Source organism: Neopelma chrysocephalum, unplaced genomic scaffold (assembly GCF_003984885.1).
Source record: "Neopelma chrysocephalum unplaced genomic scaffold, ASM398488v2 Primary Assembly neopelma1_74, whole genome shotgun sequence".
In the NCBI taxonomy this organism is placed as follows: Eukaryota; Metazoa; Chordata; class Aves; order Passeriformes; family Pipridae; genus Neopelma; species Neopelma chrysocephalum.
Window position 1 is genome coordinate 8,391,885 of NW_020897735.1, and position 13,995 is coordinate 8,405,879.

At 45.7% G+C, this 13,995-nt stretch overlaps 1 protein-coding gene across 4 annotated transcripts in view; it reads left to right on the forward strand.

Moving 5' to 3' along the window:
• CNTRL (centriolin) overlaps positions 1–13,420 on the forward strand; it is a 28,286-nt gene extending 14,866 nt beyond the window's left edge. For 2 of the 4 annotated variants that reach the window (XM_027688047.1, XM_027688045.1), the window contains 26 exons: positions 301–480; positions 758–937; positions 1,474–1,590; positions 1,997–2,141; positions 2,684–2,823; positions 3,311–3,497; positions 3,791–4,107; positions 4,253–4,461; positions 4,626–4,818; positions 5,181–5,311; positions 5,446–5,586; positions 5,696–5,822; positions 5,979–6,143; positions 6,834–6,993; positions 7,096–7,211; positions 7,650–7,867; positions 8,255–8,412; positions 8,661–8,734; positions 9,103–9,291; positions 9,519–9,744; positions 9,923–10,128; positions 10,404–10,544; positions 11,101–11,358; positions 11,458–11,520; positions 12,062–12,265; positions 12,548–13,420. In XM_027688047.1, coding sequence (XP_027543848.1) covers positions 301–480; positions 758–937; positions 1,474–1,590; positions 1,997–2,141; positions 2,684–2,823; positions 3,311–3,497; positions 3,791–4,107; positions 4,253–4,461; positions 4,626–4,818; positions 5,181–5,311; positions 5,446–5,586; positions 5,696–5,822; positions 5,979–6,143; positions 6,834–6,993; positions 7,096–7,211; positions 7,650–7,867; positions 8,255–8,412; positions 8,661–8,734; positions 9,103–9,291; positions 9,519–9,744; positions 9,923–10,128; positions 10,404–10,544; positions 11,101–11,358; positions 11,458–11,520; positions 12,062–12,265; positions 12,548–12,643 — 4,341 coding nt within the window. In that variant the 3' untranslated portion in view covers positions 12,644–13,420. The remainder of the gene's footprint in view (positions 1–300; positions 481–757; positions 938–1,473; positions 1,591–1,996; positions 2,142–2,683; positions 2,824–3,310; positions 3,498–3,790; positions 4,108–4,252; positions 4,462–4,625; positions 4,819–5,180; positions 5,312–5,445; positions 5,587–5,695; positions 5,823–5,978; positions 6,144–6,833; positions 6,994–7,095; positions 7,212–7,649; positions 7,868–8,254; positions 8,413–8,660; positions 8,735–9,102; positions 9,292–9,518; positions 9,745–9,922; positions 10,129–10,403; positions 10,545–11,100; positions 11,359–11,457; positions 11,521–12,061; positions 12,266–12,547) is intronic. The other 2 variants (XM_027688046.1, XM_027688049.1) reach the window with 2 other exon arrangements.
• Positions 13,421–13,995: the final 575 nt, after the last annotated feature.

Below are 13,995 nucleotides of genomic sequence, written 5' to 3' on the forward strand. Positions count from 1 at the left end.
CCTGATTGTTTGGTGAATTAGAATTTAGACTCAATAATACGTCTCAGAGGCAACAAAGAATTGAAGTATCAGGAGAAAATTACAGCTGTTAACCTTCTTGAAAGATCACTGTATATATCACTAACAAAATAACTTGGGCACTCTTAAAATGTTATAGTTACAGGGGCAAAGCAGTTCTTTTTCCTTTCTCTTTTGGTACAAAGTGTGCTGGTGATTGCAGTTCCCAAAAGTTTGTTTAATTAAATCAGAAAAAAAATAAAAGTATTTCTGGCTACTCATTCTAACTTTTTTCACTTATAGGTTAAAGCTGAAAACAGGCAGAATAAGAACAAGGTCCATCAGTTGGAGAATAAAATCCAGCATTTACATGATAAAATAAAGAGCATGGAAGAGATTCAGGGCCTTGCTGACCAGCAGCTCCAGGAGGCAGATGAAGAGAAAGAGGCTATTCTTGCTCAACTGGAGGATTTAGAGAAGAGGGTAAGAATGAGTGAGGGCAGGTCCATGCACTGTGTTTGCTCAGAAAAGAAGACTCAGAAACTTCTGCCTTATTTTGCTTTCTAAGATAAAACAGATACAGGCAGGAACAAAAAGGTTAAATGTAACATCTTCCTTTTCCTTAAATTTTATGGTTTGTCCTTGTTCTAGTTTTTTTTCTGTTACTTCTGTGCATATAATACAAAATGGGATGGAGAGCCTTCCCTCCACGCTGCTTTTTGCTTCAAGCTTTTCAAACATACCATTTTCCTGCTTTCAGAAAAAAATAGAAGATGCCAGGGCACAACTGCAGGTTGTGAGTCTGGATAAGGAGCTGAAGGAGCTGCAGAGAGCCATTGTCACCTCAGATAAGTTGGCAGCCACAGAGCTCTGCCTTGCTAAAAACCAGCTCAAGGCTCTTCGGGGGACTGTGCTCAGGATTAACCAGGAGAGGGCTGAGGTAAATCAGCTTCGATAATTAATTGCTTGTTAATTAAGTGCCATCGCAGTGGGAACAGTCCTGGTGGCTTTTAAATCAGCTTCAGAGCTTCCTTCTGCACTGTCCTGCTGCACAGGGCCAGAGTTTGAAATCCAGAGGCTGAAGGAGTGATTTGGGGATGGGCAGATCCTGCCCTGTGAGGGAAGGTGAGAGAGAGGCAGATTAAACCTTTTATTAGTGGAAAGTCAAGCAATGGATAATCCATTGTTCTGGGAGATAGGAAAGCCAAAGAAAGGACTGTGGAAGGTTGTGCTTGCACAAACTGAAAGAGTTTTTAAAAGTGGGAACCATTTCTGGCTCTGTGCTGACACCTCCTCTGTACAAATCCTGCAAAGTTAAAGGAGAAACATTGTTTTCCATAAACTTTGCCAGTTTCTGGAATGCCAGAACAGGCAGATGCTGATGCTTCTTATTGATCAGCTTTTCCCAATGACACATCTGCAAGCTTTTGAAGTGTTCCTGCAAACTAAAGCTCCACTGAAAATCTCAATTTTTAGGAGATTGAGGAAGCTGAGGAGTTCTGTGCTGAGGCAGCTCGTGCTGCCCGGGATCTGGCCAGGGCAGAAGCAGAAATAGAATTGCTACAACAACAGCTCAAAGAGAAGGAAGAGCAAGTAGGTTGCACTGGTGTTTGTTCATGTTATATTGTATCATGTTCTATGGGAAAATACTCAGCAGTGAGTTTCTCACAATGCCACATTTAGAGGTTCTTGCCCTGCCCTTTTCCCCCAAGTTTTCCCAAGTCAGGATGCTCTTCCCTCCCCTGTCACCTGCCCAAGAACAAAATGAAACCCTCCCTGACTTTTAAGGAAAACCATTCCTTGTTCACTCAATCACCTCCCTGTGGTTGTGGCTCAGCCTCTGTCTCACGAGGGAATGGGAAGAACAATTTTGTTCCCTCCAAGTGTTCTGCTGAGTGAGAATTTTTATAGGGATGGATTGGGCACAGCCAAAAAGTTTTAACACAATCTGATTTAAGCTGAAGTGCTTTGCCTTGATTTAAACTTGTATTTCAAATAGTTTCAGCATGAAATGGAGAAAGCTGGAGAGAAGGCTGTTGCATCAAGCCCTCAGAAGTTTGAAATGGAGAAATTAAATGAAGTTATGGAGCAGCAAAAAGCAGAAATCGACCGTTTAAGATGGTTGTTGGATCATAGTGGGACAGGTAATTCTCTTTTCTCTCCACTTATTGCAGAGAGACAGGGACAAAAAAGACAACTATTCCAAATTTCTCATTGTTTGAGCTGAGAATCTGGAGAATGAGGAGTTCAGAACACCTTCCTGCACAGCTCTATACAGGAGAGGTGTTAATTTTCATTAGTTTGTATTAACAGCACTTTTTGTAGCTGTTTAGAAAACAGGTTGTGCTATGAATTTAATTTATACTGCTCTGGAACACTGTCAGAGATCTGTGTGAGGAAAATGAGCAGCAGTTACCTGGATATGAACTTGTATTTCTACAATTTTAAAATGCCAAACCTCCCAGGGCCAGTGTATGTCTGTCACCAAATACAACATTTAGTTTGGTTCCCTCAGCAGTTAAACTTTTTATTATTGTTTCAGATTACCAGGAAAATAATGAGGGTAATATAATAATAATAATAATAATAATAATAATAATAATAATAATAATAATAATGGTAATAATAATAAAATTAAATTTAATTATTTGCCTTGCATGCCTCTAAAACTGTGATTAATTTACAGTTAACAAAGATGAAGTTGACAACTTACAGGGGGAACTTGCAGCCCTCAGAAATGTGCTCTCCCACCGCAGTGATTGTATTCCCAGCACAGCAGATCCCTGGAAAAGAAGAGGATACTGGTATTACCTGCCACCATCACAGGTCAGGAATAAAAACCCTGCTGTGGATTTTTTTTCCTTTTGGTGTGGGAAAGTGCATTATAAACTTACTGGATTTGGGAGGAACTGCAGAACAAACATTGGCTGCCATGTAAGAGAAATACTGAAACAAAACACACCCAAATGTTCCCTGATAAAGCCCATTACTGTGTGTAACAGGAATCCAGTGTACATAACATTTGGAGACAGCTCCTCAAAGTGCAGTGCTGCAAATTCATTTAGGTAAAGGTTAAAAGGGGATGTTACAGACAGGCATTTACTGGAAAGGAGCATTTGTCTGAGTTTAAAAGAAATATTGTTAAAATATATTTAATGGTCCTTTTTTAAAGCAACATCATGTTTGGGAATGAGCCAGCAGAGTGTGTGTGTAGCCTGCTCCTGAAAAATCATTAGAATGTCTGCAACAAATGCTTTATTTTACATGATTTGTCATTTCTAGATTAACACACGCTGTATTTTTTTTTCTTTAGGCTTCAACTCCTGCTTCCCAGAGCACAAAGGACTCTGGAGTGTGTTTGGGGTGCTCTGGCTCATCCCCACCCAGGAGAGGGGGTGCCCAGGACAGGCCACGTGGGAGGGAAGACTTGCCCAGCCAAGGAGGGTGTTGGGTTTATTCCCCAGCCAGAAATAGGTTGTACAAAGCAAATTCTGGTCGAGGTAAGTCAGTGCCACAGGCTCAGGATGTTCAGGAGCTCACTAAAGATGGACTTGCTTAGAGATCACAGTGGATGTTTTGATGTGCATGAGAGAATATAAATGCTTATTACTGTTGAACTCACTATCCAGTTTCAGCAACATTTGTTACATTTTTGTACCTTATAGAATTTAAAATATTTGAAGACTACTGAAAAAATGATTTAAACTACTGAAAAAATGATTTAAACTACTGGAAAAATGATTTAAACTAACCTGTGGTTTGGGTTTTGGTTGTTTTTTGGTTTTTTTTTTAGGTAAAGATAGAAGAGCGAAAGAAGATGGTGAAGGAAACGCAGGAACTCCTGTTCCAGAAGAGCCTCCCTTTGTGCCACCTCCTGGCACAGTTCTTTACACTGCCCTTCCAGATGGTGCCTCTGCCCCCCAGGGAACAGGGGTTTATGCCCCCCCTCCTGCAGCAGCCAGTGGAGGAGCAGTTGCTCCTGGATCCATCATCCATGGCCCTCCTCCCGTGGGAGCCCAGGTTGTTTATGGCCCTTTGCCTCCAAACTGCACCGTCCCTCTCGTTCCCCTGGGAGTGCTCCACTGCAACGTGCCTGAACACCACGATTTGGTAAGAACCAGGGGGGGAACTGGCTGACAAATGGATTAGAAAAAAAAATCCCTGTGCTGGGAAGGTTCTGGATCTGCTTCTGGGTCTCAGGAGGACGGAACCAGAACACGGATGTTGATTTTCTTGGTGCCTTCCCCGTGTGCAGGAGAGCGAAGTGGCGAGGCTGGAGGACACCGTGTGCTACCTGAAGTCTCAGAAGTACAAAGAGAGGTGCTCAGAGGCAGCTGAGCAGAAACACAAGAGAGAGGTGGAGAAACTGCTTCAAAATGTTGAAGAACTTGAGCACGAAAGGGCAGAGCTGGAGTGTGAGGTGGCAGAGCTGCGGCGAGCGGCTCAGAGGCAGAGCAGGAGCAGGTGAGAGACTGCATGGAGTGCACTGAGAGTCAGCATTGGAAATAACTTTACTCTTGCCCAGTAAAAGTCAGTTTTGACTCATTTACACTCTAGAACTCCAAGAGGCTCCAGGCCTCTGGCGTTTTTGTAGTTTAATTCCATGTTTTTCCTCCCTGACCTTTTAGGGACTTCATTGACGGGTACCCTGACAACCTGCTGGCAGAGCTGCAGTTGGAAAGGTCTCTGAGGCACCAGGAGGACGTTGCAGAGGAGGTTGGGTGTGTGGAGAAGACTCTCCTGAAGCGCAGAGCTGAGCTCAGGGAGGCAGACAGGCTCCTCTCAGAAGCTCAGGTGGAACTGGAGAGCACCAGGGGGAAGGTGAGAAAGCCAGAACTGAGGGCAGAAGGATTTAAGTGTTGCATTGGTTACTTTAAGAAGAGGATTTTTGGTTGTCTAAGCAGTTTATTTTCAGGTGGATAACCTGAAGCCTCTTAAAATGCTTCTGTATGAAAATAAGTCGTGGGATAACCTGTGCTGAAAGAAAATGTTTTAGTCCCTGCCACAGAGGAGGAAGGTTTCCTGCTCAGGCCAAGACAAAAGGTTCTACTTCGTGGTAGAGAGGGAGAAGGCTCAGGTGGAATATTCAAGCCAGGAGGTCCCTTTCCAACAGCTGACTGCAGGATATGAGTGTGGAAATCACAAGATGGGATGTATTGTCTCAGTTTTCAACTTTTCTCTAGGCTAAAGAGACTCTTCAGAAGTACAGTCGTGCCAAAGAGCATCTGTCCTGCACAGAGTCAGAGGCAAAGGAGCTGGAGCAGAGGGCTCAGGAAATGGCCACTAAACTTGTGAGAGCTGCTCAGCAACTCAGGTACCCTGTTCTTGTGGGTCTGTGTCCCAGGGGGATGAGGAGAAGGATTAGATGCTTTCCAGTATCAAAGTAGTGCTTTTGGAGAAGGAGAGCTGTTCAAATGTTAATATAAAAAGGTAAAAATCCTTTTTTAGGTTATTACAGGCAGATACAAGGGATTTGGAACAGCACAAGAGGGAACAAGAAGGTATTTTGAAGGAAATCAACCAAATGGTGGCTGCAAGAGACTCTGAGTTCCAGTCGCTGAACCAGAAGATAGAAATGCTCTCTGAAAGGCAAGGGGTTGGAATTTACCATTAGATTAAATAAAGAAGTCCTCCTCCAATAAGTCACTGCCTTAAATATTCTCTCCTCTTTTGACTCGTGTTTTATCCTCCCTCCCAGTCTTCAGAAGCTTCAAGGAGATATTAGACTGGCAGAAGGCAACGAGGACCATCACCTCCAGATCATCAGAGAAGCAGAAAGCCTTGTTCAGGGCAAGAAAACTGAACTGGAAACACTGAAAGATCAGGTAAAGCTCAGCTTACTGACCCTGGGCTACCAATTTTATTGGTTCTGATGGAACTGAAGGCTGAGAAGAGTCTTAAGTCACTTGTTCTTGTTTGTGTGTGAAGCCACAAGACCAAAATCTTTCAGCTGATTCTTCTGTTAACCTTGTGCTCTGTAGATTTCTGCTCAGCAGCAAGAGCTCCTGTTCCTGGAGCAGCAGGTGAAGCAGAGAACAGAAGAGCTCCATGTCCTGCAGGACTGCATTTCCCTAAAGAAAGGGGACCTCAAGGAAGCCCTTCGGGATGGAGAGACAGAAGCACAGGAAAAACTGCGCCAGATAAGGGTGAGTCTGTTCCAAATCAGCTCCCAGATCATTAGAGGAAAAGAATTGGAGCAGCAAAAACATTCCATGAAGTTCCCATAAAGTCAGTTTGGCTTTCTACCACCTCCCCAAAGCCACTGAAAAATGGGGTTATGGAAAATGAACGTGCAAGTTTATGGGTTTGTGTGACTAAAAGCAACTAAGAACTCCCCAGCTCCAGTAATTCTGACAGAATTGGCCCCCTGAGAACTAAATGACATTAATGACTTCCTGTGGCTGAGATGAGCAAATCAGTGTGATCAGTGTGTGTCAAACACAACACAGCTGCCTGTGCCCAGCCCCACTTACACTGAAAGGATTCTGTGCTTCCTTTCTGAAATAAAAACAAAGTATAAGGTTAATTATATTTTGTGGTTTGGTTTTTTTCGTGGGGGCTTCCTGTCTGGCTTTGTTTTAATGGCTGTTATTCACTGCAATGACAGTGTTATGGTCAGACTTGTAGATCAAAACCTTTGCAGAATTACTGTAAATAATCAACCAGCAAGACTTCAACCTAAACATTCTGTATTTTTGTTTGTTAAACAGTATAATGGAATTAAATGGAGCAGAATATTGACGACAGACAACTAAATAATGTTATAAATATTTACACCTTCTATTTAAAGGATTGCAAGTAATGGCATTCCTTGTGACACTGATATATTTCCACAGGAAATAAAAGTAATTTTGGAAGAGCTTAACGTTGAGAGAAAAGAACTGGATGCCCAGTTGAGTGAGAGAAGAGCACAGCTTGCATTCCTGAACAAGGATATTAGAAAGGAGGAAGAAAACCTTCAAGGAATCCTTGGGCAGATCACCAAGCACAAGATGGGTATGGCCCTGGGTTTTCTCACTGCTGTTTTGATTGGAAAGAAACACACAGAGCTCTTCTCTCATCCTGATCCAATAACCTTTATTTATTTCACCTTTCTAGAACTGAAACATGTTCTGGAAACGCTGGAGCTTGAAAAGAACGAACTTCAAGGTTTGAAAGTACAGCATGAGCAGAAGGTCAAGGAGCTGGAGAAGACTCAGGTGGCAGTTCTGGAGGTGAGTGTTGCTTCTGATACAGGGACTGGGAGAGGTTCTGTGGTTCTGTGAAGCTCTGGGTAACAGAGTCCTGATGCTTTTAAATCAATCAGTTTCTAATCTGATTTGAGCTTATCACAGAAAAGCCTCAAGTCTGCTTAGACCCTTTAAAATAATGGGATTTTTTGGTGCAGGGGGGGAGAGGGGGCAGAAAGACAGAAGGGGCTGTTGGATGATGGGAACAGTTTTCTTAGCATGAGCTTCCAGAGTCTTTTTCTCTGGATTCTGTTTGTGTCCTCACTTGCCCAGGGTGAGTCTCATTCCCACCACAACCTTCCTCACAAATCCCCTCCAACCCTGCCAGGTTTTCAAACTGCTGCAGGACGTTAATACTTGTTCTCCTTCTGGATCACAGAAATATGTTCAAAATGCCTGTTTGGTTTTTTTTTTATTGTGCAGGAGAAGCTAAAACTGGAGAACATTCAGAGGTTATTTCAGTGCCAGCAAGGGGAAGTGGAGAGGCAGGAACAGCTCCTGGAGAAGGACCGGCAGGAGAACCACCAGCTGCTTTCCCAAATGCAAACTCTGCAGAACAACGTCCAGGTCTTGGCTAAGGAGAAGGAAAAGCTCCAGGAAGACTCCTGGAGTCTGGAGAAGAGGTTGTCACAAACCAGGAGGTGGGGGGATATTTTCTTGCTGCAAAGCTCAGAAGGGCTGGGAAGTGCATGGAATGCCTAATTTTATCAGAATTAAAAATACAGCTGTAACTTTGAGGTGCCAAATTATGCAGAATGTGCAGCTCCTTCTGTCTTGGGGAGGTTTTATCTTAAGCCTGAATGCAATAACTTAGAGAAAATACTCAGCAGTGGAGCTGGTGAATTCAACAGCATTTGTTATATCCTGGCACTGCCACGAGAAACGTTAAAAAAGTCAAATATTGAGTCTTGGAATGGGACATTTGTCTTGCTCTGACTGCTGGGTACCACCCCCTTGGGCTGAGGAGATTTTACTGACATGTTTTAAGGATTTTCAACCAACCAAGAGTATCTATTCACATTTTACAGAGACCTAACTGCTGCTGAAGACAGCAGCAGAACTGCACTGTCCAACGTAGAAAAAATGGAATTAAAGGTTAAGAACCTGCAGCAGGAGGTGGAGCTACTGAGCAGGCAGAGGAAATCACTGAATGGAGAGATTGTTGCTGTCCAGGAGGATCTTCAAGGTAAAGATCAGTTTTTGGGTTTAAGCTGTAGTACATTTCAAGAGAAATTGTGTTAAAAGACACACTTTAACTGAGGTGTCTGATATTAAATATCCAACGTGCTCAGGTGTCTCCAGGCAGAAAGTGTCAAAAAGATGGAAATTTTAGAAACTGCTTCTATTGTTCATTCTTCACTTAAGAGAGAATTTCTGTGTGCAGGGATTTCAAACTGCTGATTGAAAGACTCTTGTTGCCAAATATTTTTCTAGGAAAAAAGGAAGAACTAGAAACAGTGAAAGGAGAACTGAGTGACTCCAGGGAGCAGCTCCAAGCAGTGGCACAGGTTGGTTTTAGTGAAACACGAATTTATTGTCACAGGGGGAGGAGGTTGAGGCACAGCAGGCACAGCCCATCCCCTGTTTGTCTGGGCACTCCAGCTCAGCCTCAGAGCCTGGCAGAGCTCAGAAACTGAGTCTGGAGTGAGTTTGATTGTTTTTTAAGAAGATACTTTTAAAACCAACCAACCAGCCAGCCCTGGTTTCTCCCCTGGTGGTTCCTGCTGTGTCAGTCCACTCAGGGGGTTTGCATGGAAGGAAATGCTCAGGGTGACCAGGGTTGGGGAGTTCTGTGCTCTCAAACACAACTCTACTGGCCAGAGAGCTGCTCCTCTCACCAGCTCCTCCTCTCACTTGGCTTTGGTTTGTGTTGCAGGATTTGAAGAACAACACGAGGCAGCAGGAGGAGCTGCTGAGGGAGCAGGCAGCCCTGAGAGGAGACATCCAGGAGTATTTGAGGAAGCGTAGGGATCACCAGGAGAGGCAGAGGAAGAGGGAGAACCAATTGGAGGAGCTCCAGAAAAAGATTGAAGAGAAGGAAACAGAACTGGCTGAACAGGAAGAGGTAACAAGCCCCCTGACTTGCCTCACTTCCCCTGAGCTGAAAAGTAACTCAGCCAAAAAGTGTGGGGGGAGAGTTTACCAACAACCACAGCCTGGCTTGGGTTGGGAGGGACCTTAAAGCTCATCCAGTTCTTTCCAGTTTATGCTGCTTTAGCTTCCATAATGTTCCTTAGAGGTGGTTTTTGTTCTCCTTGCTGTTCAAGCTCTGAGTGGGGGGTTTTCTGGCAGGTTCTCCATCACCTCAAGCGAAGTTCAGAGCGTGAAGGAAAAAAGCTGGAAGAATGTACAGCTAAAGTGGAAGAGGAGAGAATCCTCTTGGAAAAGGAACTTGCAGATCAGCACAAGAAACTGGAGCAGACAATAGCAAAAGTCAGGCTGGCAGAGGAAAACCTTGGGAAGCTGGAAAAGGAGTCATCCAGATGTGCAGCTCTGGAAGAAACTGTCAGAAAAAGCAGTAAGTCATTGCCCAAATTAATTGTTTCCACCTCTGGGTCCTCAGTCTAATGGAACCAACAAATATTTCTGTTCATCTCACTTGGTTTCTTGGTGTTTGAAAAGTGTCTGCTGTGTGTGAAATGTGCCAGGATGGTTCAGGCTCTGCTAATCATGTTAATTAAACATGTTAATTACAGAACAGCAGCTCTCAGAAAGAGAATCACAGTTACAACAGAAAGACAGAGAAATCCAGTGTCTTCAGGAGGAACTGGAAGTCTCCAAGTCTGAGCTAAAGCAGCTCCAAGATCTGATGGTGTCAGAGAGGAGAGAAGCAGAAAAACAAATCTTGAGTCTGAAAGAAAAACAGAAAATGCAAAGGAAGGAGCTGGAAAGAAAACTGCAGGTAAGTCCTGGCTGAGGGGAGAAGGTTTGGGGGGTTATTTTAAACAGCAAAATGATAGAACACCCATTTTTGTATAGGAGGAACAAAACCCCCTGGCCAGACACAACTTGAGGCAACCAACCTCTGGTATTTCCAGGCTGTGCTGCAGAAAACCTGAGTTACTCCTCTTTAATCCTGTTTCTGCCTTTTAACTTGAAGACATTATGTGGGTTCTCTCAGTTCATATTTGTGCACTGGATGCTCCCACTAAAAGGCATCTTCCTGCATTTTCCCAGGAACAAAGGCATGAAAACACCAGTTTGCAGAGTGATGTGGCAACAGCTGAGCAAGTGGCCCTCAGGAACCACCAACGAGCCAAGAGCCTCGTGAAGGACCTGGGGCAGATCCAGCAGCACTACAGGGACCTCCAGAGCCAGGTGGGTTTGAGGGTTGATCCCTCCCAGACAGGTTCATTTGTACTGGGTTTGAATCTCCTGTCTGCTCTGTCACAATGACAAATACACCTCCCTGGCATAACCAGTCATGATTTATGCAAATTGCTAAATGTTATCAACCTTCAGAGCTACTCAGGGAGCCTTTAACAACCTGTCAGTGCCAGCCTGGGCCAGCCTCTGCTTTTGAGACTCACTTGGAATTAAAAGTGATTCCACCTTGTCTGATGCCTTCTAGTCCTTTATTAAATCCTTTATAAATTGCTTCCAAGCCCTTTAAAAATGAGGTCCTGCAGAGAAGAATGTTGTTGGCAACTGGAAAGTATTCAGGAAGGCCCTGCAAGGTTTAAGTTGTGTCCTGGAGTTTTCTGTTCCCATCTAGGGGGTTTCCCTGGCAGAGTTAATGTTGGATCTAGAGCTGCAGCTGGGCAGAGGTTTTGGGGGTTCTGACTGCAGTGGTTCAGGTGTAACCCTTTCAAAGTAGCCCCTCTGGACAGGTGAGGTGTCTGTAACCCAGTGCTGAGATTGTTCTGTGCTACAGGTCAAAACCCTGGAGGAGAGACAAAGGGAAATGGAGAGTGCAGCAACATTGCTTAACCTGGAGGTCGAAGATGAAATTAGGACAGGGTTTAAATCTTCCAACTCCTCTTCTCTGTACCCGTTGGAGGATCTGGAAACATCCTCTGAAGCAAAGGGAAGCCCGTTGTGTGACTCTGGGGACTGGGAGCCCTTTGCTGCTGCTGACAGACAGCTCCTGTCCCAGGGAGACAAGTGGAACATCTCCAGTATCTTCTTAATGGTAAAAAGCTTTGGGAAAGCAGCTGCTGCTGGTGCTGCAGCCACGTGTGGGGGTCCCTGTCCCTGTCCCTGCTGTGCTCATGTGCCTCTGTTTCCCCAGGACGAGCAGTGGCGGGGGGAGGCGCTCCGGGAGCAGCTCCAGCAGCACCAGGACCGGCTCAAGGTGCCACATCTGTGCCTGTCACACCCACCCGGCCCCGGGGCCACTTCCACACCCCCCCCAAACACCCCAGGGCTGTGGGATCCACCCCCAGCTCGGCCAAATCCACTCTGGAGTGACCAGGGACAGGAGCTTTGAGTGGGGGAAAGTAAAACAGTAAAAGCCTGGCAATGCAGGCTGGAGCAAGATGAGTAATTTTAATTAGCAGTTAAGTGGATTTTAGAGTATCCCAAGAAGATTCCCTCAGTTCTATCACACTGTGGTGTATCAGCAACACGACAGATGAGTTCAGGGCCACCCATCATCACATGAAGGCGATGGGGGGGTTCAGTTAGAACATGGCAAAGGCCATCAAAACAGAGCCTGTTTAAAAACAACTCCCTAACCCCCTGCCCCCTGCTTGTGGTGTGAGACTGAACATTCCAGCCCTTATGGCTTGACTTGACCTTTTCAATAGGGTGGGAAGGGGCCCTGCCTGGTGTAACCAGGCCTGTCCTGTGTGCAGTGGGCAGTGCCCTGGTGTGACCCCCCTGTCTGTGCCCAGGCCCAGCTCTGGCAGTCCCTGGCCCAGCAGGCCGAGGTGCTGCTCCGGGGGAAGCAACAGACAGCTGGGAGCCTGCACAGCCTGCAGAGACAGCTCGATGAGCTCCACAACCTGCTCAGCAGCTCTGCCTCAGATTCACTGCTCCTGGCCAGGAGCTCCAGCCTGGGATCTCTCAACAGCACCCTGAATTCAACAAGAACTCAGGTAATGTGCTGCTGTGGGCAGCAATTCTATTTTGGGGGGGTTTAATGGTTTTTTATTCTCACTGTGCAGGGGCTTCTGAAGGGGGGTGATCACACCCTGCACTTACTCTGGCAGTAGCTGATGTATTTGGAAAGGTTGAGCTTTCCTTGGAGTGGTTTGGCCTTTTTTTTCTTTTTTTTTAATCTTTTCTTCTCAAAAATCAAATTTTTTCTTGTTTTTACAAAGTCTAATATTTCTGCTAATTGCAGACATTAATTACTCTGACTTTACTGCTTTTCCCAGGCCTCTCTGCCAGGCCTTGCCGGGGTCCCCAGCAGGCCGGGAAGTGTCTCAGGATCTCCCATGGCCCGTTCCTGCTCCCAAGGAATCTCTCGGTGAAGCCAGAGGTGAGACACGACTTGAGCCTGGTCCAGCCTCCCTGAGAGCCTGGAATGCCAAGGGACACGGGGCAGGTGGGGGTTCCCAGCCCCCTGTCCCCTCCCAGTGCCTGCAGTGTCTGTCCTGGTTTAGGGGGTGTGTTCTGCAGGAGTCTCTGGGCAGGAGCTGCTGGGAGCTCTCCTGTGCCACAGAGGGACCAAGTTAAACATTAATTAAGCTTTGCCATCCTTGGCCTTTCAGTAACACGTTTTTGGCTTAGGAACTGTCCAGCCCAGTGGCTGAGCCTCTGCTAGGGCTGTTCCACAGCAGCCTGGGACAGAAATGTTCTTTTGGACCAGCTGAAGTTAAAATTGGTACTTGAAAAGTGGCTTCACGTTGGAAGAGCTCAGAGCACATCCCCAGCTTGGCTGTGAGCCCTCAGCTGCTGCCTCTGAAGACTTCTCCTACCTCACTGTGTGAGCCCTGTCTGGAAAGGCCTTTGCCCACAGGAGCTGCTGCAGGGCCTGCACTGTGCTGTGAAGGTTTTGTACAACTGAAGAACAGGTTTATGTATATGTTGGTTTTTTTTTTTTAAATAACTATTTTAAATGAGTATTTAAATGTGCCCAAAACCACCTCCTATTTAAGTGCTCAGCTCTCGGCCAATTTTGACTTTACAGAAACCTTGTTACAAGGCTGGAGTTGTCCCTTGACCTGTTGCCAAATGCATGGAGGTTTTAAGTACAATTATTTTTTTGAGTACTTCCTTAAAATAAACTTTTGTGATCTATGCTTTTACGTGGGGCTGGTTGTGGGTTCTTTTCCTTAAAGCTGCTCTCCAGGACACTGAGCTCCTCACCCAGCACAGCCCTGGACAGCAGTGGCTCCCCCAGCAGAAATGTGTCCAATTCTGGCATTTCTGGCCTTGTAACTCTTCCTGGCTGCTGGGGGTGAGCTCTCAGCAACCCTTCACTCTCCAGAGGCTTTGTGGATACAGTTAATGGCTTCAGAAAGAATCCAGAGGCTTTGTGGATACAGTTAATGGCTTCAGAAACAAAATTCCAAGCAACCTACTCCTAATTAGTAGGGGAAAAGCCACTTTGTAAATCCTTCAGGCACCAGCCCTGGGAAACGCCAGAGTGACTCTGTCCCAGCCCTCTCTACCTGTCCCATGAACAGGCTTTGGAATCAGTCTCAGTCTTGCCCTTTCTCATCCACATTATTAATATAAACCTGTTCTATGCAGCATCACCCAGCAACTCGCAGCTTACTGGGAACAAACACCAGAGCCCTGCTGGCCCTGCCCTGTTCCCCCTAAAGAACAGCTCTGGAAGAGGGGGACAAACTCCTCCTGCAAACTGTGGTTGGTACCA